The 24649-nt window shown below is 40.6% G+C and overlaps 2 protein-coding genes across 2 annotated transcripts in view; one reads left to right on the plus strand and one right to left on the minus strand.

The window, feature by feature from the left end:
* Nucleotides 1-24649, minus strand: part of LOC106092224 (uncharacterized) — a 288892-nt gene that overhangs the window by 170328 nt on the left and 93915 nt on the right. The gene's annotated exons all lie outside the window — the stretch shown is intronic.
* LOC106090871 (uncharacterized) lies at nt 15397-22206 on the plus strand. Its single transcript, XM_013257209.2, has 4 exons — nt 15397-15631; nt 15703-15818; nt 15898-16054; nt 21892-22206. Exons 1-4 carry the CDS (start codon nt 15502-15504, stop codon nt 22011-22013), a joined length of 525 nt encoding a protein of 174 aa, XP_013112663.2. The 5' UTR covers nt 15397-15501; the 3' UTR covers nt 22014-22206.

Below are 24649 nucleotides of genomic sequence, written 5' to 3' on the forward strand. Positions count from 1 at the left end.
ATTCTCACAAGATTCGATAGAACTTGTCATGATGAGCTTCCGTACGCATCCAGGGGTAGGTGAAAAAGCTGTGGAACCACTCTTCCTCAAGACACTGGGCACTTGCGGTGTGAACGATTTCTCCTAAGATTCTTCACTTCACTTTTTTCCCAGTCCAACTTTCTGACCCACCTAAACAGGGCTTTTCGGGTCCCGTTTCGATGCCATCCTCTCTTGTCTCGATTGTGGCAGGGGGATTTTCAGTCTCCTGCAATCCGCCAGACTTTAGCGATGTGGTCGATTGTTCCTCTGGCAAGTGTTCAGCATCTACTGCTGAGTCGTCTACTGATTGCCCAACCCCACCGCTTTTATAGACCTTCAGTTTCAACTTGTTGAATTCGTAGGATACAACGCCTTCAGACTTGTTGAGATCTGGGAGACAGCCGGAGTTAAGTACGAATACTGCATGCCTCCGGTCACCATCAGTCGGAGTTTAGAACGAATACTGCATGTCTCCGGTCACCATCAGCCTCATCCAATCTACCTAGTCGGTGGTTGAAAGATTGGGATTACATTCCCTTCGACTTCCAAGTATCGTTTCAGGATCTGAGGGAATCCTTGGTATCCAAGCATGCGCCATTGGTCGAGAAGGAATATCTTCCTTCTTGACTAAATCTAGTGCAGCACCTGGCCAGATCTCACCAATCTTTTTAAGCGCACAACGATACATTTCAATTGAGCGTTGATCCCTGAAGGCAATTAGCCTGTATTGGCCTCGATATCAGACTGCATCGTCCCAAAGTGGAGGAGACCCAGGAAATTTCGCAAGGACATTGGAGTATACTGATGACAGTTCATTGACTATCCCACTCCAGTTATTCCTAGTTATGCAGCCCTGTTCTTCTCCCTTGTCGACAACTGCCATCACCAAACTGTCCCTAGCGACATTAGCAAACGATATAGGTAAATCGAATCAGAAAGTGATTCAGAGTCGATCGGTAAATATATCAATGGTTATATCTCTCTTCCTTCTGGGTTTTACAAACAAATGCACTAACTTATAAGACCCTGTATCACAGTAGTGATGTAGGGTATACAAATGACAATCCCTTTACTAATTTTCGAGATATAACACTTCAAATCACACCAAAATACCTAAATATTGCATTTTTTTTTAAACTGAAAAAGGTTAACTTTGATCTACCGTATCTCTTAAACAATAAATCTGACATTTTTGTGGGTAGCATATTTGAAATCGTTGAAATGTTTTACATAAAATAGGTTCTTTCAAAATTTCATAGGCGCACATGGAAATGTTGATTTTTGCCACCTGTTTCCTCAATCTGCACCATAGTGCGCAGCAAACATCCTAAGCACCGTCCAAGTTGTGTTGCCTCTATCTCTTTCCAATAAATTTGCTACAGGAGTAGAGTGCGTTAAATCCCATTTTACCCTCTCTTCAACTTTCCTTCTTCAGTTCTTTTTCTGGTCAAAAATCACATCCAGCTGCTAAGATTCCCCCTCTGCCAAATTGAATCACTTCAACCTATCAAAAATTCATTAAAGCCTGGCTTTTTCTCCTCCTGACAGCCTCTTAAATACAACCTGAATTAATCCGTCCAAAATTCCTGATGTCTCCTTTCCAAACATATGCACCTATGATCGCTTGAGTTTGCTTGAATTTCAAAGAAAGAAGTTTTAAGCTTCACTTTTTTTTCCAAAATTTATTAAAAAACGATTAGCATAAAGCAGAGGTACTCCTTCATACTCGTACATCAGCGTCCATAATGGTAGTAGTATCCACCGCCATGGCCACCGTGATTACCGCCACCATAACCTCCACCTCCATAACCTCCACCAGCAGCGCCAGCAGCAATTGCTTATCCTTTGCCTACCACCACTCCCACGCCAAATGCAATTGCTTTGCCCAAAAGTATGGCTCCGATGATACCTCTCGAACGACGTACTCCTGTAAAATCACCACTCTCAATTGTATGGGCAGCATTTGTCTTATCTTCCGTTGGTGGTTCAATGTTGGCTACATCTTTCACCTCCAGGCTTTCCATATCCTTAGGTCGGGCCAGAATATTTTGAGCAATAAGCAGAAATACCAGCGATTTTATCGAAAACATTTTTTTTTTTAAATTTTATTGAACTGTTTTTTGGTCTTGGCGGTCTTGTCGTAAGCAAAATTTTTTAAAAAATAAGCTCTGACTTAATTTTGCATTCGATTTTAAGTCGACAATTACAATGATCAAAGATTGATCATAAATATCGAGCAAGTCAAAAACAAGTTACATTCACAAAGTGCAGCTCTAGGTCGAATTGTATATTCCCTGCATCATCATATTAATTAGCTAATTTTAAAGGTTCCTATGGAGGCCTTACCTAACAATGGACCGGCAAGCTTTACGTTGTTGAAAAGTAAGCTTGCTTTCGCTAAACGGGCAGTCGGACTAACACACAAATTGATTTCCAATATCAGATGGAAATTTTCCAATCAGCATTCCATTAGAACAGGGATTGAAGTTAAAGCTCCGTGATAAGGGACCTCCTTTTTATAGCCTTATGCGAAATTTCAGGCAAACCGGATAAGAATTGCCCCCACTAGGGCACTGGAGACTATTCTTGAAATCCCACCCATTGGCATACAGATTAAGTATGAGGCAGCCACTGCGGTTATGAGACTTAAGGCGATGGGAGAATGGTTTGAGGATGGGAGCAGCTCATACCATCGCGGTATAATCGACGCGACGATAGGAAACCTGGAAGGAAGGGAAGATGTTTCCGATCGGTTACCTGAGATGAACCTTGAAGTCAAGTGCGAGGCACTGCTGCCATCGGCACAGTCTTGGATTGACGGAACCCTAGTTTTGTCACCTGGAAGATCATGTTATACCGATGGATCAAAGCTAGAGGGCCTGGGGGTTTACATGCCTGGTACATCTATTGGAAATCGTAAGAAAAGGTTACGTCAACATTTTTTTATCAATTGGATAAGAATTGTGCCATCTAGAGGCTTAAGTAGTATATTCGGGATATCGGTTTATATGGGAGCTATATGTGATTACGAACTGATTTGGCCCATATGCAATCTCAACCGACCGACCTACATTATTAGTTAAGGTTGAAAAGAGGGTGCAGTTATTAATCCGCCCCATGCCACTATGGACATACACCTAAGCCAGTAATCGGCTTGTTGTGCGCTCTAAAAACTATAAAGTAACCTCTAAAGAGAAAATTGTAAGTAAGGAATTCCGTGCTACTTACAAAATCTTTAATTATTTTCAATACCACACTCCTAGGTTGGTTCATGTCTGGTCTTGCGTCTCCACCTAAGTGCCGGTATCTGTTAGATGACAAAGGAAATACTCCAACGTCTCATCATCTTCTCCGCATGTCCTAGACATGCTATCACTTGCCGCACCGATTTTACATAAGTGAGCTCGTAGTCCTATGTGTCCCGTTATGATACCAATAGCTATACTGACCTCCTTCTAGCTTCCTTTCATTAATGGCCTCGTCTTTTCACGATCTGGATCCCCTCATAGCATTTTCTCCGTCCTACCGACCGTTTTGCTGTTCCACAATGTGGAATGCGCATTCGTTGCTCACTCCCTTAACACGGACTGCGTCGACCCGAAAGACTTCGGGTTAACCAAGTTTATTGACGGTAGGCCTCTGGCCCTCACCGCCAAATCGTGCATTTCCCCTTACTACGTTACATACGATGCGGATTTTGCCATCCTCAGAGAAGGCTTGAATCTCCTTCTTACACTGATAGACTGTTCGTGACTTTACTGTCCTGGTTATTATTGCCCTTATGGCAATTTTACTGTCAGTAAAGATGTTCACACTTGAAGTCCTCGCGTTAGCATCACACCAATTCACGCATTCGGTGATCGCCCGGATCTCCGCCTGCAAGACCGTCTAATGGTCAGGCAGTCTAAAACAGATCTCAGTCCCTGGGTTCGCAATGTAAACCCTCAGGCCCACTCTGTCCTCTACCTTTGATCCATCCGTGTAACATGATCTTCCAGATGACAATACCAGGGTTCCGTCAATCCAAGACTGTGCCGATGGCAGCAGTCTGCAGGACCGAATTATGGTCAGGCTGTCTAAAACAGGACCGAATTATGGTCAGGCTGTCTACAACAGATCTCAGTTCCTGGGATCGCAATGTAAACCCCCAGGGACACTGTGTTCTCTAGCTTTGATCCATCCATGTAACAAGATCTTTCAGATGGCAATACTAGGGTTCCGTCAATCTAAGACTGTGCCGATGGCAGCAGTGCCTCGCACTCGACTTTAAGGTTCATCTCAGGTATCCGATCGGAAATCTTTTCCCTTTCTTTCAGGTTTCCTATCGTCGCCTCGACTACACGGCGATGGTATGAGCTGCTTCCATCCTCAATCCATTCTCCCATCGCCTTAAGTCTCATAGCCGCAGTGGCTGCCTCACACTTAATCTGTATTTCAATGGGTCGGATTTCAAGAATAGTCTCCAGTGCCCTAGTGGGCATGCTACTCATCTCGCCTTAAGTCTCATAGCCGCAGTGGCTGCCTCACGCTTAATCTGTATGTCAATGGGTCGGATTTCAAGAATAGTCTCCAGTGCCCTAGTGGGGTTGCTCCTCATCGCTCCGTCTATGCCAAGACAACATGTTCTCTGAACCTGTTGTATGGTCCTTATGTTGCACTTTTTCTCCATAGCAGTCCACCAATATACTGAGGCGTATGTACGTATTGGTCTAATCCAGCTCCTGTAGAGCCAGTGGACTATCCTCGGGTTTAGGCCCCATTTCAAGCCTATGGCTAGTCTACATTGTGCCCAACATCTGTGAGCCTTCTAAGTACGCTCCTGAATGCGACACTTCCAATTCAGTTTCCAGTCCAAGATCACACCTAAGTATTTGACCTTGTCAGATATCGAAATCGTTTTATAGAGGAAACGTGGTGCGTTAAATGTGCCCACCATCGTCTTCCTCGTGAACAGGCATATTTCAGTCATCTCTGGGTTAACATTGAGACCTCTGGGTCTAGCCCAGTCATATGCCATATGTAAGACCCTTTCGGCCCTTCTGCATAGCTCGTTCGGATCCTTACCTTACTAAGGCTCCTAGCTTTGCTTCTTCGATAGGCGTAATGTCAGGCGGATGAACATGGCTAGATCGACTTAAAATGTCAAGACGATTAATAGTATATATACACTTTATGGAGCCTTTGACGAATATTTCGAGGTGTTATAAACGAATTGATGAAACTAGTATACGCCTATCCTAAGGTGGTGAGTATTAAAACCGGTATAATAATGGCATATAAAATTGCATTTAATATATTTTAATAAAATTTATTGTATTAGTCAGTATTATTAGATATATGATATGTATATATGTATTGGATTGCCCAAAAAGTAATTGCGGATTTTTCATATAGTCGGCGTTGAAAAATTTTTTCACAGCTTGTGACTCTGTAATTGCATTCTTTCTTCTGTCAGTTATCAGCTGTTACTTTTAGCTTGCTTTAGAAAAAAAGTGTGAAAAAAGTATATTTGGTTAACGTTCATTCTAAGATTTATTAAAAATGCATTTACTTTCTTTTAAAAAATCCGCAATTACTTTTTGGGCAACCCAATATATGCCTTATCTATTATACAAGACTTACTGGTATGTGACAGCAATGCGCTTAATCCTTGGGTAATAAAAATTCACAAAAAGAACAAAAAATAATCTATTTTGTCTATTGATCAGAAACTTAATACGGATGTTGCGGTTGATTTTTTCGGCCTCAAATGCATTGTTGACTTGTCTACTGTGATGATGTTTCACACAGTACAACTAAAGTTTGAAGACATTCTATCTTTCGTAATCACCAAGTGGGCATAGTATTGGCAGAACAGCAGCCGCATAAGGTCACAAGAGTACTAAAACAAGTAAAAGCGTGCTAAGTACAGCCGGGCCGATTCTTGGGAACCCACCACCATGGATTCTGCTAGAATTTTATACAAACTGAATTTAGTTGAAGGGCATAATTTTATGGTTTTATGGACCGTACTTGGCATAGTTGCTGGAAGTCAGAACAGAACACTTTGTGCAAAATTTTAACTAAATCGTACGAAAATTGCGGCTTCCAGGGGCTAAAGATGTTAAACCGGGAGATCGGTTTATATGGCAGCAATGTATTTGGTACAGTTATTGGAAGCCATAACAGAACAGTATGGGCAAAATTTCAACCAAATCGGACAAAAAATGAGGTTTGTAAGGGCTCAAGACGTCAAATCGGGAGATTTATATGCCATTTTTCGTCTCCAATGACCAAAACTTCAAGTGGCTAGCCTTACGCGTTCGACCGCTATCATGATTTCGCCAGACTGACGGATGGACATGGCTTGTTCGACTCTGAATGTCGAGACGATCAAGAATATATAGACTTTATGTGGTCTTAGATCAATATTTCGAGGTGTTACAAACGGAATGACTAGAATAGTATACCCCCATCCTATGATGGTGGGTATAATAATCTTTCTGTCAATTGATCAGAAACTTTATACGGCTGTTGCAGATATTTTCAACCCGGCCGATACGGTATAACTATAACTGATAACTGACAGAAGAAAGAATGCAATTACAGAGTCACAAGCTGTGAAAAAATTTGTCAACGCCGACTATATGAAAAATCCGCAATTACTTTTTGGCAATTACACACAGGCTGGAACTTTGAGTTCCGACTTGTGCGGTGTCCATCGTTATCACAGGAAGCTTAGCTGAAAGCTACCGGGCGCGTCCACAGGTTGCGGATGGTGGAAAGCTCCGTTTTTATGAGGAGAAGCTGCAAATGTGGCCGCGGGCAGTCAGCGATTTTCGAGAGGAGAGTCTCCGTGAGGAGTCAGGTAGCACTGGATCTTAATTAAATACTGAATGCCAATGATACTCGAGATGACAAGGCGAGTTATTGGCGCCTTCAAATAACCAATGGCCAACATCAGCATCTGCGCCCAGGTTAGGGGCGGCTGGAGGCGAGCGTTGGATCTTGGAGCAAGCGGCTCGCCACAAGGAGGGATACATGTGCAATTCCACAAAAAACCCATGCGGTTGGGGCGCTGGGCCAGCAACCGCCACCGGACAACTATGAGAAACAACGGAATAGTAAAAACGGACCGCCCACCAACGTTGACGACCCACGCAAACGAAGAAAGGAACATGATTTGCGGATCTGCACCTGGAATGTCCGCACTCTTTATAGAGAAGGTGCAGTATACGGGCTGGCGGATGTATTAGAGAAGTACAAGGCAGATATAACCGCCTTACAGAAAGTGCGATTGACTGGGAATGGCGTCACTACAACACCAAACGGTGACGAACTATACTATAGCTGCCATAACACAAGGCAAGAATTTGGATTTGTGGTTAGTCGGAGGCTGAAACACCTTGTCTCCAGCTTTACTCCGGAGGATGAGGGGCTAGCCACAATCCGCATAAAAGCCAAATTCTTCAACATCAGACTTAGTTGTGCCCATGCCCCGACGGAAGACAAAGACGAGCAAGGATATTTTCTACGAGCGCCTAGAGAAAGAATATGACCGCTGCCTCGCCTATGATATTTAAATCGTTCTGGGAGATTTTAATGCGAAAATAGGGAAGGAAGACATTTTTGGTCCAACAGTCGGAAAGTTTAGCCTCCACAATATAACGTCCAGTAATGGGTAGAGACTGATAGATTTCGCCGCGGCAAAAAACATGGTAGTTATTAGCACCAGATTTCAACATAACAAGTAAAAGCGTGCTAAGTTCGGCCGGGCCGAATCTTATATACCCTCTACTATGGGTCCCATTTGTCGAGTTCTTTTCCCGGCATCTCTTCTTAGGCAAAAAAGGATAAAAGAAAAGATTTGCTCTGCTTTTAGAGCGATATCAAGATAGGGTCCGGTTTGGACAACAATTAAATTATATGTTGGAGACCTGTGTAAAATGTCAGCCAATTGGAATAAGAATTGCGCCCTTTGGGGGCTCAAGAAGTAAAATAAAGATATCGATTAATATGGGAGCTGTATTGGGTATTGGCCAAATCCGACCATAAAAAAATACGTATGTTGATGGTCATGAGAGAATCCGTCGTACAAAATATCAGGCAAATCGGATAATAATTGCGACCTCTAGAGGCTCAAGAAGTCTAAATCCCAGATCGGTTTATATGGCAGCTATATCAGGTTATGAACCGATTTAAACCTTATTTGACACAGTTGTTGAAAGTAAAAATTAAATACGTCATGCAAAATTTCAGCCAAATCGGATAGGATTTGCGCCCTCTAGAGACTCAAGAAGTCAAGACCCAAGATCGGTTTTTATGACAGCTATATCAGGTTATGAACCGATTTGAACCATACTTGTTGGATATCATAACAAAACACGTCGTGCAAAATTTCATTCCAATCGGATAAGAATTGCGCGCTCTAGAGGCTCAAGAAGTCAAGACCCAAGATCGGTTTATATGGCAGCTATATCAGGTTATGGACCGATTTGAACCATACTTGGCACAGTTGTTTGATATCATAACAAAACACGTCGCGCAAAATTTCATTTCAATCGGATAAGAATTGCGCACTCTAGAAGCTCAAGAAGCCAAGGCCCAATATAGGTTTATATGGCAGCTATATCAGGTTATGGACCGATTTGAACCATACTTGGCACACTTGTTGGACATCATGACAAAACACGTCGTGCGAAATTTCATTCCAATCGGATAAGAATTGCGCACTCTAGAGGCTCAAGAAGTCAAGACCCTAGATCGGTTTATATGGCAGCTATATCAAAACATGGACCGATATGGCCCATTTACAATACCAACCGACCTACACTAATAAGAAGTATTTTGCAAAAGCGGCTAGATTTACGTGCTTTCGACAGACAGACGGACGGATGGACGGACGGAAAGACGGACGGACATGGCTAGATCTACATAAAATACCTTGTTGCAGCAAAGGTTCGCACCCGTTTCAGCATGGTGAGAAAATTACGATCTGACACTGCACGTGATCTGGACACTGAAAAGCTGCAAACACAAGAAATGGCAGCGGCATACTCTACTCGACTAAGCCAACTGCTTGATGAAAGCACTCCTTGTTCCGATGATATAATGGCGCAGTGGAAAACTATTGCCCACTCCATGGAAAATGCCGCGAAATCCGTACTTGGGTACCGAAAGCCTCCTCCAAAAAACCCATGGTACGATCAAGAGTGTCGAGATGCTACTGAAGCCAAGAATGCGGCATATAGAGCAACCCTGAAATCAGTAGCAAAGCGCCAGATGAAGGAGAGGTATCGGGATAAAGGAGAGAGGAGAAACGTCTATTCCACAGAAAATAAATGGAAAGACGTGAGTATGAGCGAATTGAGATATACAGAAGTCAGAATGAAGTCCGCAAATTCTACCAAAGTATTAAACATCAAACCGATGGCTTTGGTGCAGGCACATCCTCCTGCAGATACAAAGAAGGAAATCTGGTAACTGACACAGATAACATGCTGAGAATATGGAAAGAACATTTTATACAACTGCTGGTGTCCGACGTTGGCGGCGAAGAGGATACCAATCCCTGATGATGGTATAGAATGTTTACCTCCTAGTCAGAATGAGGTCCAAGTAGCAGTAACCCGACTAAAGAAAAACAAGGCAGCAGGGGCCGACGGGTTACCCGCTGAACTATTTAAGACCGGAGGCGACACTCTGATGAGGCGTATGCATCAGCTTATCTGCGCAATCTGGCTAGCAGAACGCATACACGATAATTGGAACCTCAGCATACTATGTCCTGTACACAAGAAAGGAGACAAGACGGAATGTGCCAACTACAGAGGAATAAGTCTCCTCCCCATCGCATACAAGATACTCTCGAGCGTATTGTGTGAAAGATTGAAACCTAAAGTCAATGAGATAATTGGGCCCTATCAATGCGGCCTTAGACCTGGTAAATCCACCCTAGACCAGATCCTGGAAAAGACCCGATAAGGACAAATCAACACCTACCATCTCTTTGTTGACCACAAAGCTGCCTTCGATACTCCTTTACGTTCAAAGGCATTTCAAGCCATGTCTGAGTTTGGTATCCCTACAAAAGTTATAAGACTCTGTAGGATGACACTTGCTGATACGCGTTCGTCAGTCAGTCAGGAAAGAATCTCTCTGAACCATTTAATACCAAACGAGGTTTCAGACAAGCAGATAGCCTATCGTGTGATCTCTTTAATATCCTGCTGGAGAAGATTGTACGAGATGCAGAAGTGAATAGATATGGCACACTAATCACAAGAGAGCACATGCTACTCGCCTATGCCGACGATGTCGATATTATAGGTCGGTCACCGGAAGTAGTAACTGCAGCCTTTGAAAGAATCGAAAGAGAGTCAGTGAAAATGGGTCTGGCAGTAAATGGAGATAAGACGAAATTGATGGTTTCAACTCCCAAAACGCCTTGCACCACCGAGCAGATAAAGAAAATGGAGAAAATTGGGAACCACAACTTTAAGACAGTCAGTAACTTTATCTGCCTCGGCACCGCCGTAACCGAAACGAATGACACCGGTTTTGAGATTAAGCGAAGAATAATACTGTCAAACAGATGCTACTTTGGACTAAGTAAGCAGTTTAGAAACAAGGCCACCTTCCGACAGACGAAGATTACACTATACAAGACACTGATACTACCCGTGCTGTTATAAGGATCCGAAGCATGGGTACTTGTGAAAGCTGATGAGGCAGTGCTTGGAGTATTTGAGAGAAATATTCTACGTAAAATATATGGTCCAGTTTGCGTTAATGGAGAATATAGGCGAAGTATGAACCACGAGCTGTATGAGCTGTATGACGACGATAGCATAGTTACACGCATCAGAATACTAGGGCTGCGTTGGCTAGGTCATGTTGTCAGAATGGATGAAGAAGCTCCAGCAAAGAAGTCTTTTGAAGGCAAAGTAGTCTTGGTACACGCAAACCGGGAAGACCAAAAGCCCAATGGAGAGATCAAGTTGTGGAAGAAACCTCGAAACTAGGTGTCAGAGATTTTAGAATGAGCGCACAAGATCGAGGCGCTTGAAACGCAATTTTACGTTCGGCTAGTGGAAGAAATATTCTGTCATAGCCAATTAAAGTAAAGTAAGTATGTATAAATAACTTGTCTCCTGTGATGATGTTACTCACGGTACAAATGCAGTTTGATGACATTTTTTCTTTTGTAATGACCAAAGCGGCATAGTATTGGCAAAACAGCAGCAGCAGATATTCACTAGAGTATTCCAAACAAGTAAAAACGTGTTAAGTTTGGCCGGGCCGATTCTTGGGCACCCACCACCATGGATCCCGCATGTAGATGATATGCAAATGCAAGTTTGCCCATGAACATTCCAGTAAGGAACACATATGCTGCCCGTTTCAAGTTTTAAGCTCAACGATAAGAGGCCTCCTTTTTATAACCGAGTTCGAATGGCGAGAAAAAATTGTGTTAACTATTGGATTGCCCAAAAAGTAATTACGGATTTTTTAAAAGAAAGTAAATGAATTTTTAATAAAACTTGAATGAACTTTAATTAAATATACTTTTTTTTACACTTTTTTTCTAAAGCAAGCTAAAAGTAACAGCTGATAACGGACAGAAGAAAGAATGCAATTACAGAGTCACAAGCTGTGAAAAAATTTGTCAACGCCGACTAAATGAAAAATCCGCAATTACTTTTTGGGCAACCCAATACATCCCTATATATGTTTTAGAGTACACAACAAGCCGATTACTGGCTCAGGTGTATGTCCATAGTGGCATGGGCCGATTAATATACGCACCCTCCTTTCAACCTAACCTAACATAAAATCCCAATATGTGTAAGTCGGGCGTTATGTATAAATGGGAGATATATCTAAATCTGAATAGATTTGTACCCAAATTTATAGCGTTTCCCTCTGGGCTAAAAGTCTCATATGTCGAAAATTTTGTGATGTCCCAAATTTCGGTGGCATCGGACATTAAATGCGCCTTTTATGGGCACAAAACCTTAAATGCACCTTTTATGGGTCCAAAACCTTAAATCGAGAGATCGGTCTAAATGACAGCTACATCCAAATCTGAACCGATCTGTGCTATATTGCACAAGTATGTCGAAGGGCCTAACTTAAATCACTGTCCCAAATTTCGGCGACTTTAGACAATAAATGCGCTTTTTATGGGTCCAAAACCTTAAATCGAGAGATCGGTCTATATGGCAGCTATATCCAAATCTGGACCGTTCTGTGCCATATTGCAGAAATATGTCGAAGGGCCCAACTTAAATCACTGTCCCAAATTTCGGCGACTTCAGACAATAAATGCGCCTTTTACGGGCCCAAAACCTTAAATCGAGATATAGGTCTATATGGCAGCTATGTCCAAATCTGGACCGATTTGGGCAAAGTTGCAGACAAATGTCGAGGGGTCTAACTTAACTCACTGTCCTAAATTTTGGCAAGATTGGACCATAAATGCGCCTTTTATGGCCCCAAAATCTTAAATCGAGAGATCGGTCTATATGGCAGCTATATCCAAACCTGGACCGATCTGTGCTATATTGCAGAAGTATGTCGAGGGGCCTAAATTAACTCACTGTCCTAAATTTTGGCGAGATTGGACCATAAATGCGCCTTTTATGGCCCCAAAATCTTAAATCGAGAGATCGGTCTATATGGCAGCTATATCCAAATCTGGACCGATCTTTGGCATATTGCAGAAGTATGTCGAGGAGTTTACCGTAACTCACTGTCCCAAATTTCGGTGACATCGGAGAATAAATGCGGCTTTTATGGCCCCAAAATCTTAAATCGAGAGATCGGTCTATATGGCAGCTATATCCAAATCTGGACTGACCTAACTTAACTCACTGTCCTAAATTTTGGCAAGATTGGACCATAAATGCGCCTTTTATGGGTCCAAAACCTTGAATCGAGGGATCGGTCTATATGGCAGCTATATCCAAATCTGGACCGATCTGAGCCAAATTGAAGAAGTATGTCGAGGGGCCTAACTTAACTCACTGTCCTAAATTTTGGCGAGATTGGACCATAAATGCGCCTTTTATGGCCCCAAAATCTTAAATCGAGAGATCGGTCTATATGGCAGTTATATCCAAACCTGGACCGATCTGTGATATATTGCAGAAGTAAGTCGAAGGGCCTAACATAACTCACTGTCCCAAATTACGGCGAAATCGGACAATAAATGCGCCTTTTATGGCCCCAAAATCTTAAATCGAGAGATCGGTCTATATGGCAGCTATATCCAAATCTGGACCGATTTGGGCCAAGTTGCAAACAAATGTCGAAGAGCCTTACACAACTCACTGTCCCAAATATCGGCGAAATCGGACAATAAATGCGCCTTTTATGGCACCAAAATCTTAAATTGATAGATCGGTCTATAAGGCAGCTATATCCAAATCTTGACCGATCCGAGCCATATTGCAGAAGTATGTCGAGGGGCCTAACTTAACTCACTGTCCTAAATTTTGGCGAGATTGGACCATAAATGCGCCTTTTATGGGTCCAAAACCTTAAATCGAGAGATCGGTCTATATGGCAGCTGTATCCAAATCTGGACCGATTTGGGCCAAATTGAAGAAGAATGTCGAAGGGCCCAACACAACTCACTGTCCCAAATTTCGGTAACATCGGACAAAAAATGCGCTTTTAATGGGCCCAAAACCTTAATTGCGCCTTTATGGGTCCAAAACCTTTAATCGGCGGCGGATCGGTTTATATGGCAGCTACATCCAAATTTGGACCAATCTTTGCCATATTGCAGATGTATCTTGAGGGGCCTAACTTAACGACATCGGACTATAAATGCGCCTGTTATGGGTCAAAATCCTTAAATCGATTGATCGGTCTATATGACAGCTACATACAAATCTGGACCGATCTGTGTCATATTGCAGAAGTATGTCGGGGGCCTAACTTAACTCACTGTCCCAAATTTCGCCTTTTATGCGCCTTTCATGGTCCCAAAACTTAAATCGAGATATCGGTCCATATGGTAGCTATATCCAAATATGAACCGATCTGGGTCAAATTGAAGAGAGATGTCGAGTGGCCTAACACAACACACTGTCCCAAATTTCAACAAAATCGGATAATAAAGGCTATATCAAGATATAGTCCCATATAGCCCATCTTCGCACTTAACCTGCTTATGGACAAAAAAGGAATCTGTGCAAAGTTTCAGCTCAATATCTTTATTTTTGAAGACTGTTGTGTGATGTCAACAGACAGACGGACAGACGGACGGCCATGGCTTGATCGTCTTAGATTTTTACGCTGATCAAAAATATATATACTTTATAGGGTCGGGAAAGGATATTTTGGTGTATTGCAAACGGAATGACAAAATGAATATACCCCCATCCTTCGGTGGTGGGTATAACAGGGACAGACGAACATAGCCAAGGATACTTCAACAGTATCGTCTGGGCGTGGAATGGAAATATAGCGGAAGCTCGTTTTTGACTTAAGATCCATGGTTTCTTGAAAAAGCTTCTTAGAGCAGATTTCGTTTTTGATAATCAAACATCCAAAATTATATTTTAGCGAAATTTTGATTTGTAAGCTTTACTCGTATCAAGATAAGCGTGGTTCCGCATTAATTTTGACAACCAGCGATTTAGGTCTGCCAACTCTTAGGCCCTACATCTTCTATTTCTCTATACTTAGATAACATAAAAAAAAATAATTTTGTTTTCCAAACTTATCCTAATTTATTCAGCCATAAAGTGAACTCTCTTTGATTTTCTCTACAAATTATTAGGGAGGGTCTCTAGCATTTTTATGTAAAAATATTAAAACCATGTACTACTGTCTCCTTAAATGATAATTAGATATGAATTTTAAATCGCTCATAAATACGCAGTATTAGCAAAGCATGCTGATTTATATGAGGATATGCCACTGTAGGTCAGTTTAGTTAATGAGTCTAACTAAATGTCTAACCTAATTCCATAAATTGAGTTGTCCGCTCCCTAAAAGGCACGAACACATTTCGCATGGAGGTCCAGTCTTAAACTTTCTTTTGTTAGCCAGCAAAGGTGTGACAAAGGGTAAATTGTGACGACAAAGATGATGGTTATACGCACCTTTGTCATATACGCACCTAATCATGCAAAGGGAAGATTGGAGAGGAAAACGGGCCCTTAAAGTTATTTCAGTGAAAGTGGACAATAGGGAAAACCAAATTCTTTACCTTATAGACATATACAAACACAATCAAACCTCCCTCATTGTAGTTGTTACAAAATTGGGGCAAAATGTCAATAGGCACCGGTTTTATTTACTTCTTTAAGGCCTTTTACAAATACGCCCATGTTTTCTTATTAAAATATGTTTTGAATGCTTTTGGGCCATTTGGAAAAATCTGAGTAAATTAGTGTGTCAGTCTGCCCAAGAGATTTGTGACAGAAAGTTCTTTTCAAGTTTGATGGTTGATTTTTTGTTTTTTGTTGGAGAATTGTTAAGAAAATGGGTTGTTGTAATCTGCGAATTCTTTGCTTTATTGTGGCCAGTTTGAATGCAGCAGCCTATCTCATTGCCATTATGTGGGACATCATATATCTGAACACTGAATATGACTTGTCATCGAATCCTCATGGTAAGCATAACACCCTCTGCAAATTCATTCAAAACACAATATTGGCCATTAATGATGATGTCACTCTCAAGGTTTTACAAATTTTGATGTACACCAAAACAATGACGTACATGCAGGATTTTTGCTTTTGATTGTATTCGCTGTGGGATTCCTTGCTTCGTTGCTTTTTATTAAAGGCTTGCATCAGGTGAGTTCAAAGGACATTCATCTCACACCCCCCATATTCTCATGTGTATTTTTATTTAAAATTGTTTTTGTATCTACAGGATCGTATGAGATTTATGGCTCCCCTGGTTTATTTTAAGGCGGCCTGTATCCTCTTCTCGCTGACTTCCATCATAAGTGTCTATAACACATATCTGATGAAAGTGGAGTTCTATCTGCAGGCCATTGTTATAGTCTTCACTCATTTCCTGTCATTGGGTAAGTTTGTCCTAAAAGGACAATGTCATAGAGGGGCAGGTGTGTTTTTGTAGTCACTAACATAGGATGCCTAATTACGCGATTACTTTAATCATACTGAAATTCAAAAGGAGTTGTAGTTGCACGGTAGGGTTTTCCTTCATCGTTAGTTTGCTTGTTGGCTTCTGCTGTTCTATAATGTCAGATAAGATTAGCCTAGGTTGAAAAGATGGTAGGGGTTCCAATTCGTCCCATGCCGCTACGGACTAACACCTAAGCCAGTAATCAACATGTTGTGCGCTCTTAATCCGAAAAGCTATCCCGATAAGAACAAGAAATAAAAGCGTGCTAAGTTCGGCCGGGTTGAACCCTCCACCATGGATTGCATATGACAAGTTCCTCCACCGATATCTCTTTATAGACAAAAAAATGATAATAAATATGAATTGCTTTACCATTGCCGATACATCAGATGATGGACTCATTCCGATCATATTCGGTTTGGACATTGCATACCATACTAGAAGTCTTTGAGCAAAATTTTAGCCAAATCGGATAAGAATTGCGCCCCTATAGGCTCAATAACTAAAATGGGGAGATCGGTTTATATGGGACCTTTATCTATATATATACAACAGTTACGTGGCTTACTAATTGCTGATCGACTGACTGATCATCGCCCAGCCCAAGCGGTTAAAGCTAGAATCATGAAATTTGCACGAATGTTGGTCTTGGGTCATAGGCACGGGATAAGGCTGATGATATTCGTACCTACGAAATGATAAATTATTAAAATTATGTTCTTGAGCTCAAAGTAAAGAGCGTCTCGAAAAAAATTGGGTTTTTTGAGAAAATTTTTGGAAAATCGTACCGCAAGTTGAAGAAATAGTACGTTTAGTACCGCAATTGGTACTATTTGGTACTTTCTTTGTGAATTGAACTAGAACTCCAAATATTGGAAAGAGGTACACTAGGCATCCTAGGATGGGTGACTATAACTTTCTTGGAAATTTGTACTAAAAAAAGTACCAAAAAGGTACGAAAATTGTACTAAAAAAAGTACCAAAAAGGTACGAAAATTTTACTAAAAAAAAGTACCAAAAAGGTACGAAATAGGTTAAATTTGTATAGAGGCAGAATTTTGAATAAAAACATAAAAGACATCTGGTGTAAAAGGACGAGGGTGAGAAGAAACAAGTAAGAGAGTGCTAAGTTTGGCCGGGCCGAATCTTTTATTCCCTCCACAATGGATCGCATTTGTCGAGTTCTTTTCCCGGCATCTCTTCTTAGGCAAAAACAAGATCCCAAAGCGGTTTATATGGCAGCTATATCAGGTTATTAACCGATTTGGCACAGTTGTTGAAAGTCATAATGAAATATGTCATGCAAAATTTCAGCCAAATCGGATAGGAATTGCGCCCTCTAGAAGCTCAAGAAGTCAAGTCCCCACATCGGTTTATATAACAGCTATATCAGGTTATAGACCAATTTGGACCATACTTGGCACAGTTGTTGGATATCATAACAAAATACTTTGTTCAATATTTCATTCAAATCGGATAAGAATTGCGCCCTCTAGTGGCTCAAGAAGTCAAGATTCAAGATCGGTTTATATGGTAGCTTTATCAGGTTATTGATCGATTTGAACCTAACTTAGCACAGTTGTTGGAAGTCATAGCGAAACACGTCGTGCAAATTTCATTCCAATCGGATAAGAATTGCGCCCTCTAGAGGCTCAAGAAGTCAAGACCCAAGATCGGTTCATATGGCAGCTATATCAAGTTATGGACTGATTTGAACCATACTTGGCGCAGTTGTTAGATATCATAACAAAACATGTCGTGCAAAATTTCATTTTAATCGGATAAGAATTGCGCCCTCTAGAGGCTCAAGAAGTCAAGACCCAAGATCGGTTTATATGGGAGCTATATCAAAACATGGCCCATTTACAATCCCAACTGATCTACACTAATAATAAGTATTTGTGCAAAATTTCAAGCGGCTAGTTTCACTCCTTCGAAAGTTAGCGTGCTTTCGACAGACAGACGGACGGACAGACGGACGGACATGGCTATATCGACCTAAAATGTCATGACGATCAAGAATATTTATATTTTATGGTGTCTAAGACGCATATTTTGAGGTGTTACAAACGGAATGACAAAATTAGTATACCCCAATTGGAGTAGAATACGAATCTGATATCCAAATGTGGGACCAAGTCTTAAGGGGACGCCTCATCCCATAAATGGTATTTAAGAGTAGACCACTATGGCCAAATCCCCATAAAAGTATCGGGATCAATGAAAATTTTTTCATACCCGCCACCATAGGATGGCAATATACAATACTAATCTAGACATTCCATTTGTAACTCCCCGAAATATTGATCAAGGACCCCATAAAGTATATATATATTATTGATCGTCTCGACATTCTGAGTCGATCTAGCCATGTCCGTCCGTCCGTATGTCGAAATCACGATAGCAGTCGAACGCGTAAAGCTAGCTGCTTGAAATTTTCAACAGATCCTTTACATTGATGTTGGTCTTCGGAGATTGCAAATGGGCCATATCGAATCAGATTTGGATATAGCTCCCATATAAAACGATCTCCCGAGTTCCTGGAAGCCTCAATTTTTGTCCGATTTGGCTGAAATTTTGCACAAAGTGTTCTGTTATGACTTCCAAACACTGTATCAAGTACGGTGCAAATCGGTCTATAATCTGATATAGCTTACATATAAACCGATCTCCCGATTTGACTTCTTGAGCCCCTGGAAGCCGCACTTTTTATCCGATTTGGCTAAAATTTTGCATGTGGTGTTCCGGTATGATTTTCAACAAATGTGCCAAGTACGGTCCGAAGCGGTCTTTAACCTGATATATCTCCCATATAAACCGATCTCCCGATTTGACTTCTTAAGCCCCTGGAAGCCCCAATTTTCATCCGATTTGGGTGAAATTTTGCACATACTGTTCTGTTATGACTTCCAAATACTGTGCTCAGAACGGTGCAAATCGGTCTATAACCTGATATAGCTTCCATATAAACGGTCGCCCGATTTGACTTCTTGAGCTCTTAGAAGCCACAAATTTGTCCAAATTGTTTGAAATTTTGCTTGTAGTGTTTGGTATGACTTCCAACATCTGTGCCAAGTACGGTCCAAATTAGTCGTATAACCTGATATAGCTCCAATATAAACCAATCTCCCGATTTAACTTCTTGAGCCCCTGGCAGCCTCAATTTTCATGCGATTTTGCTGAAATTTTGCACATAGTGTTCTGTTATGACACTCAAAAGTTTCAAGTACGGTCCAAATCGGTCTGTATGCTGATTTGATTCTTGAGCCCAACAAGCTGCGATTTTAATCCGATTTGGCTGAAATTTTATGATATGCGTCTCAACAACTGTGCCACTTACGGTCCAAATCGGTCTATAACCAGAAAAAGCTCCCATATTTTAGCAGAATCCATGGTGGTGGGTTTCCTAGATTAGGCCCGGCCGAACTTAGCACGATTTTACCTGTTTTTTTTTTTTTTTTTTTTTTTAATCGAATCGAAGGTGGTGGATTCCAAAGATTCAGCTCTGCCGAAATTAGTACGTTTTTACCTGTTCCTGACACGTAAAAAGTCTACTGCTTTGATGTCGTTGCCAAGAACAGAAGTCATGATGGAAAAACATGCTGATGTACTAAATATTGCAATTAATGATTTATGCTGAAGCTTTGTGTCCATCCAGGAGTTCCACTTAAGGTTCATATTAGTTTGAAAACTGGTCTGAATTAGGATGTAATCATTCGTAAGTTATTAGACATATTGTAGATATCTGGCTAGTTCAACGCAAAGAACTAATGGACGAAAATATCTCAGTTATTCTAATTGTAGACCTTCACTAAAACCTATCTGAATCAAACCTTCGTTAAAAATGGACCATTTTATTTCCTCTGCGATTGTCCAAAGAATTAAGTTGCATTTGAATAAAAGTATATATTATCAAAAATCTAACAACTTCAAGGGAATATGTTTGTACTTTATAGGTTCGGAATCTATTTATCGTCATGCTACAAACTGAATAGTCTTATTAATATATATATAATACTAGCTGACCCGGGCACGCTCCGCTGCGCCTTCTTTTACTTTATATGGAACAAAAGTCTCATTGGAATGTTTAATTTCGACAATTAAAGATCTTTTAGTGAAATACCATGCTAATTTGACTAACAGTTTAACAATATAAGTGGCTTTATCTGAATCCCACATGATCTTTATTGGTCTACGAATTTAAGTTTGGATATAAGGTGTACTCCATATACTTCATTTCAGCCCGATATTCTCATGATGTGTGATTTAGGGGTGTTTTCGGGGGAGAGGTGGTCTCCCAGATACTTGGACCTGAAAAAATATCAGCATCAGCATTTAAACCCCATATTGCCATTGGCTTAAGAGAAGTTTACACGATGAGGCGTCCCCCAAACTCATGGCCCCAAAATAGGTTATCAAATTCGTTTTCTAATCTCAAATACCTTTTATTTGAGCCACATATTGGCATGGTCGAAAAATTTTTTCCCTTTGGGGGTGTTTTGGGAAATGGGTGATGCCCTAAATACATTGTCCTACATTTGGATATCAAATTCGTATTCTAATCCCAAATACCTTTATTTGAGCCCCATATTGCGATGGTCACAAAAAAATTGCTGTTTGTGGGGTATTTTGGAAAAGGGGTAGGTAGACCACCAGAAAATTGGTCCCAAAAATGGGTATCAATTCTTTCTCTACCCCCCAGTACCTTTCATTTAAGCTCCACATTGACATGGTCGGTAAATATGCCCGATTTAGGGGTGTTTTCGAGATTGGGGTGGTCCCCCAAACACTAAGCCCGGAAAATATATCATCAAAGTGCTCTATCAGCAAATATGTCCGGTTCGGGGTATTGGCCCTAAAAACTATGAATATTTAGTTACACTCTCTTTAAGACCCAAATTGTCTTGGTGAGCAAATATGTCCTATTTGGGGATTGTTATGGTGGTGGGACGTCCGCTAGACAGTTGGCCCCTAATGTTAATATCAGATACGTGGTCTACTCCCACATACCTTTAATTTTAGCCCCATATTTTCATAGTCGGCAAACATGATCGGCTTGGGGGTGTTTTGGGGGAGATGGCCTTGAAAATATATATCGGATTCGTGTTCTACTCCAAAAACCCTCTTATTTGAGCGTCATATTCCATTACTTCCTATTTGGGTGGTGTTGTGGGAACGGGGCGGTCCTATAGACACTTTTCCCCAATATTGATATCAGATTCGTGCTTTACTCCCAAAGACCTTTCATTTGAGCCCCATATTGCTATGGTCGTAAATTTTTGCCCTTTGGGGGATGTTTTTGGTGAGAGGCGGCCCCCCAAACACTTGGTCCCATATTTGGATATCAGATTCGTATTATACATTCAAATACCTTTTATTAAAGCTCCATATTCCCGTGGTCAGTATATAAGTCCTGTTTGGGGGGTGTTTTGGGCCGCCCTAGCTACCCCATCCAAAATTTGGATACCAAATTTTTATTTTTAGGGTACTATATGAGAGCACACAAAATGTCGTTAAATCGCACCACCCATCTCCAAGATCTGGCGTTTCTGAAAATTAGAGTAAGGGGGAGGGTCCGCCCCCTTCAGATATCAAAAAATGTAGTACCCTATTTTCACTACGGTGTCATTATCCACCATCTGTGAAAATTTCAAGAAAATCAGTTCAACCGTTTCTGAGTCTATAAGGAACACACAAACATACAACAAACAAACAAATCTACAAACAAACACAAATTGATTTTTATATATAAGATAATGCGTTCTTTTCTTTCAGGCCTTTTCATACTATTCGTTTCACCGTTATTCATAATCTATCAGCGCATGCGTTCCAGCTCTAAAATTCGAATAGTAGCCACAACTCGCGAGGTAAAGCCAAGACCAGTCTGTGTAAACTGAGACGCAATTTTCCGGCCAGGAATTACAATTTTTAAGAAGCTACGTGTCCTTTGATTTTTACATTGCATTATTAAAATATTAAGTTAATGTCTGTTACTGTTTTTAAGATTCAATCATAAACGTTATTGAAATATATCTTGTAATAATATGTACTTGTTGATATGTACTTAAATAAAACGGAAATATTAAATAGTATCTATAATAAAAACAAAAATTTTAATTAAAACTTTTTACTTGGTCTATTTGATGGTAACCAGGGATTCGGAGCAGAGTGGAGTGAAGAATGCCAAAGCGGGACCGAAATTTTTTGAACCCGGAATGGAACGGTTTCTATCTAAGAACCCGTTCCGCTCCGACAAATTAAAAATCTTTAAAATACATTTTTTTGGTTTAAAATTTAAAATTGTTAAACTAACATGAGATAACTTTAAAGCTAACATTCATTAAATCGTTATACCAAAAAAATTGGATAACAGATTTTTACCAATTTTAAACAATTTAGTCTTAAAGTCGAAGCATGTTAAAACGAGCTAAGTGCGGAAGAGCCAAATCTTGTATACCATCCATTCATCAGGCAGAAACTAAAACCAGTAAGGAAAGGCAAAAGTCGGGCGTTGCCGGCTATGTAATACCGTACACCACCTGGTGTACGTAGTTCTTTTTATATGCAGAACTTATCTCGAAATCTAGTCAGACTTTAATTAGGATACCTTTTGAAATATCAAATACAACTTTGTAAGATTTTCCTAAGGTAGGACAACAAATTTGGACTTCCACATCCTTAAAAGTCCATATCGGATAAAAGATTATCTGGGAGTTATATCGAAACCTGTGCCAATTTTGATGGCACATACTGGGACGTCAAATAGAACATCTCTCTCCCTATATACCGATTTTAGCGAATAAAATACCCCATGCCAAAATTTGTAAAGATCGGATCAAAATTGTGGCTTCTACATCCTTAAAAGGCCATATCGGATGAAAAATATATATGGGAGCTATATCTAAATCTGAAACGATTTTTATGAAATTTTTCACATGTATGATGAGGTTGAATAAAACACCTCGTCCCAAATCTTGGAAAGATCGGACCAAAATTGTGGCTTCTACAGCCTTAAAAGTCCATATCACATGAGAGATATATATGGGAGCTATATCTAAATCTGAACCGATTTTTATGAAATTTTGCTCACATATGATGACGTTGAGTAAAACACCTCGTGCCAAATCTTGGTAAGATCGGACCAAAATTATGGCTTCTACAGCCTTAAAAGGCCATATCGGATGAAAGATATATATGGTATCTGTATCTAAATCTGAATGGATTTTGTTCAAAATCAATAGCGTTCGTCCTTGGGCCAAAAAAGAGTACAAAATTGTACAGAATTTCATGATAGTCGGACAATAAGTACGACCTGTAACTTGATCACAAGAATACATGGACAGACAGACGGACATAGGTAAATCGAATCGGGAAGTGATTCTACGCTGATCGGCATACTTATCAATGGGTCTAGCTCTTCCCCTTCGAAGCGTTGCAAACAAATGCACAAAGTTATAATACCCTGTACCACAGTGGTGGTGTAGGGTATAAAAAGATCAAGCAACAAACTCCATGGATTTTTACATCCACCACCATAGGAAAGGAGGTATATATTTATTTAGTCATTCCGTTTGCAACACATCGAAATACCTATATCCGATACTACGAAATATATACATATTCTGGAGCGTCCTGAAATTCAATAACGATGCTAGTGTGTCTGTTGTAATCACGCTACAACCATCAAAAATTGAAATATTGAGCTAAAGTTTGGCACAGTTTCGTAGTTTGTCTATACGCAGGTAAAGTTCTTGATCGGGTAAAATCGTATCATATATAGATACAGCTTTCATACAGATTTCGTTGAAATTATAAACCATGCGTTGTATTAAGACCCACGATATCCAAACCGACAATGGTCCATATGGGGTCATAATTTGATATAGCTGCCATATAGACCGACCGACCTACCTACCAAAGTTCGCCACGGCCGAATTTAATTAGTTTTTACTTGCTTTTTTTTAACTTGGTGTGGAATTGCTTCCGGTATAGAATGCCTTTGAAGTAAAGTCGTGTGGTCTTTTTATGTAGGAGAAATTGACACGGATTCAGACCATCCTTGACAAAGATGTTGGAGGTTATAGGAGAAATTATTATGCAAAATCAAATAATAACTGCGCCCACTAGACGCTAAGGAAATAAAATTAGGAGGTCGGATTATTGGGAAGTTGGAGGTTGTAGGATAAATTATGCCAAATTTCACCAAAATCTGATAAGATTTGCGCCCTCTAAGGGTTCATGAAATCAGTGCTCGAGATCGGTCTATATGGGGCTATAAACGGTTATGGATGAATTGAGACTATACATTACAAAAATGTTGTAGGTTATAAAAATAACCGATATGGATCGGAGAGGAAAAATGTTTGCCGGAGCTGGAGCGGAGCATAAAAAAGGTCCTCAGGGATCTGGAGCGGATAAGAAAAGTTTTGACTATATTGCTAGAACCCATGATCTACAACAACACAATAATCGAAGGAAAAAGTTGGACATTTGATCTTTTTTATTGAACACTAGCCGAACTGGGCCCGCTCCG

This window comes from Stomoxys calcitrans, chromosome 5 (assembly GCF_963082655.1).
Source record: "Stomoxys calcitrans chromosome 5, idStoCalc2.1, whole genome shotgun sequence".
Classification (NCBI taxonomy): Eukaryota; Metazoa; Arthropoda; class Insecta; order Diptera; family Muscidae; genus Stomoxys; species Stomoxys calcitrans.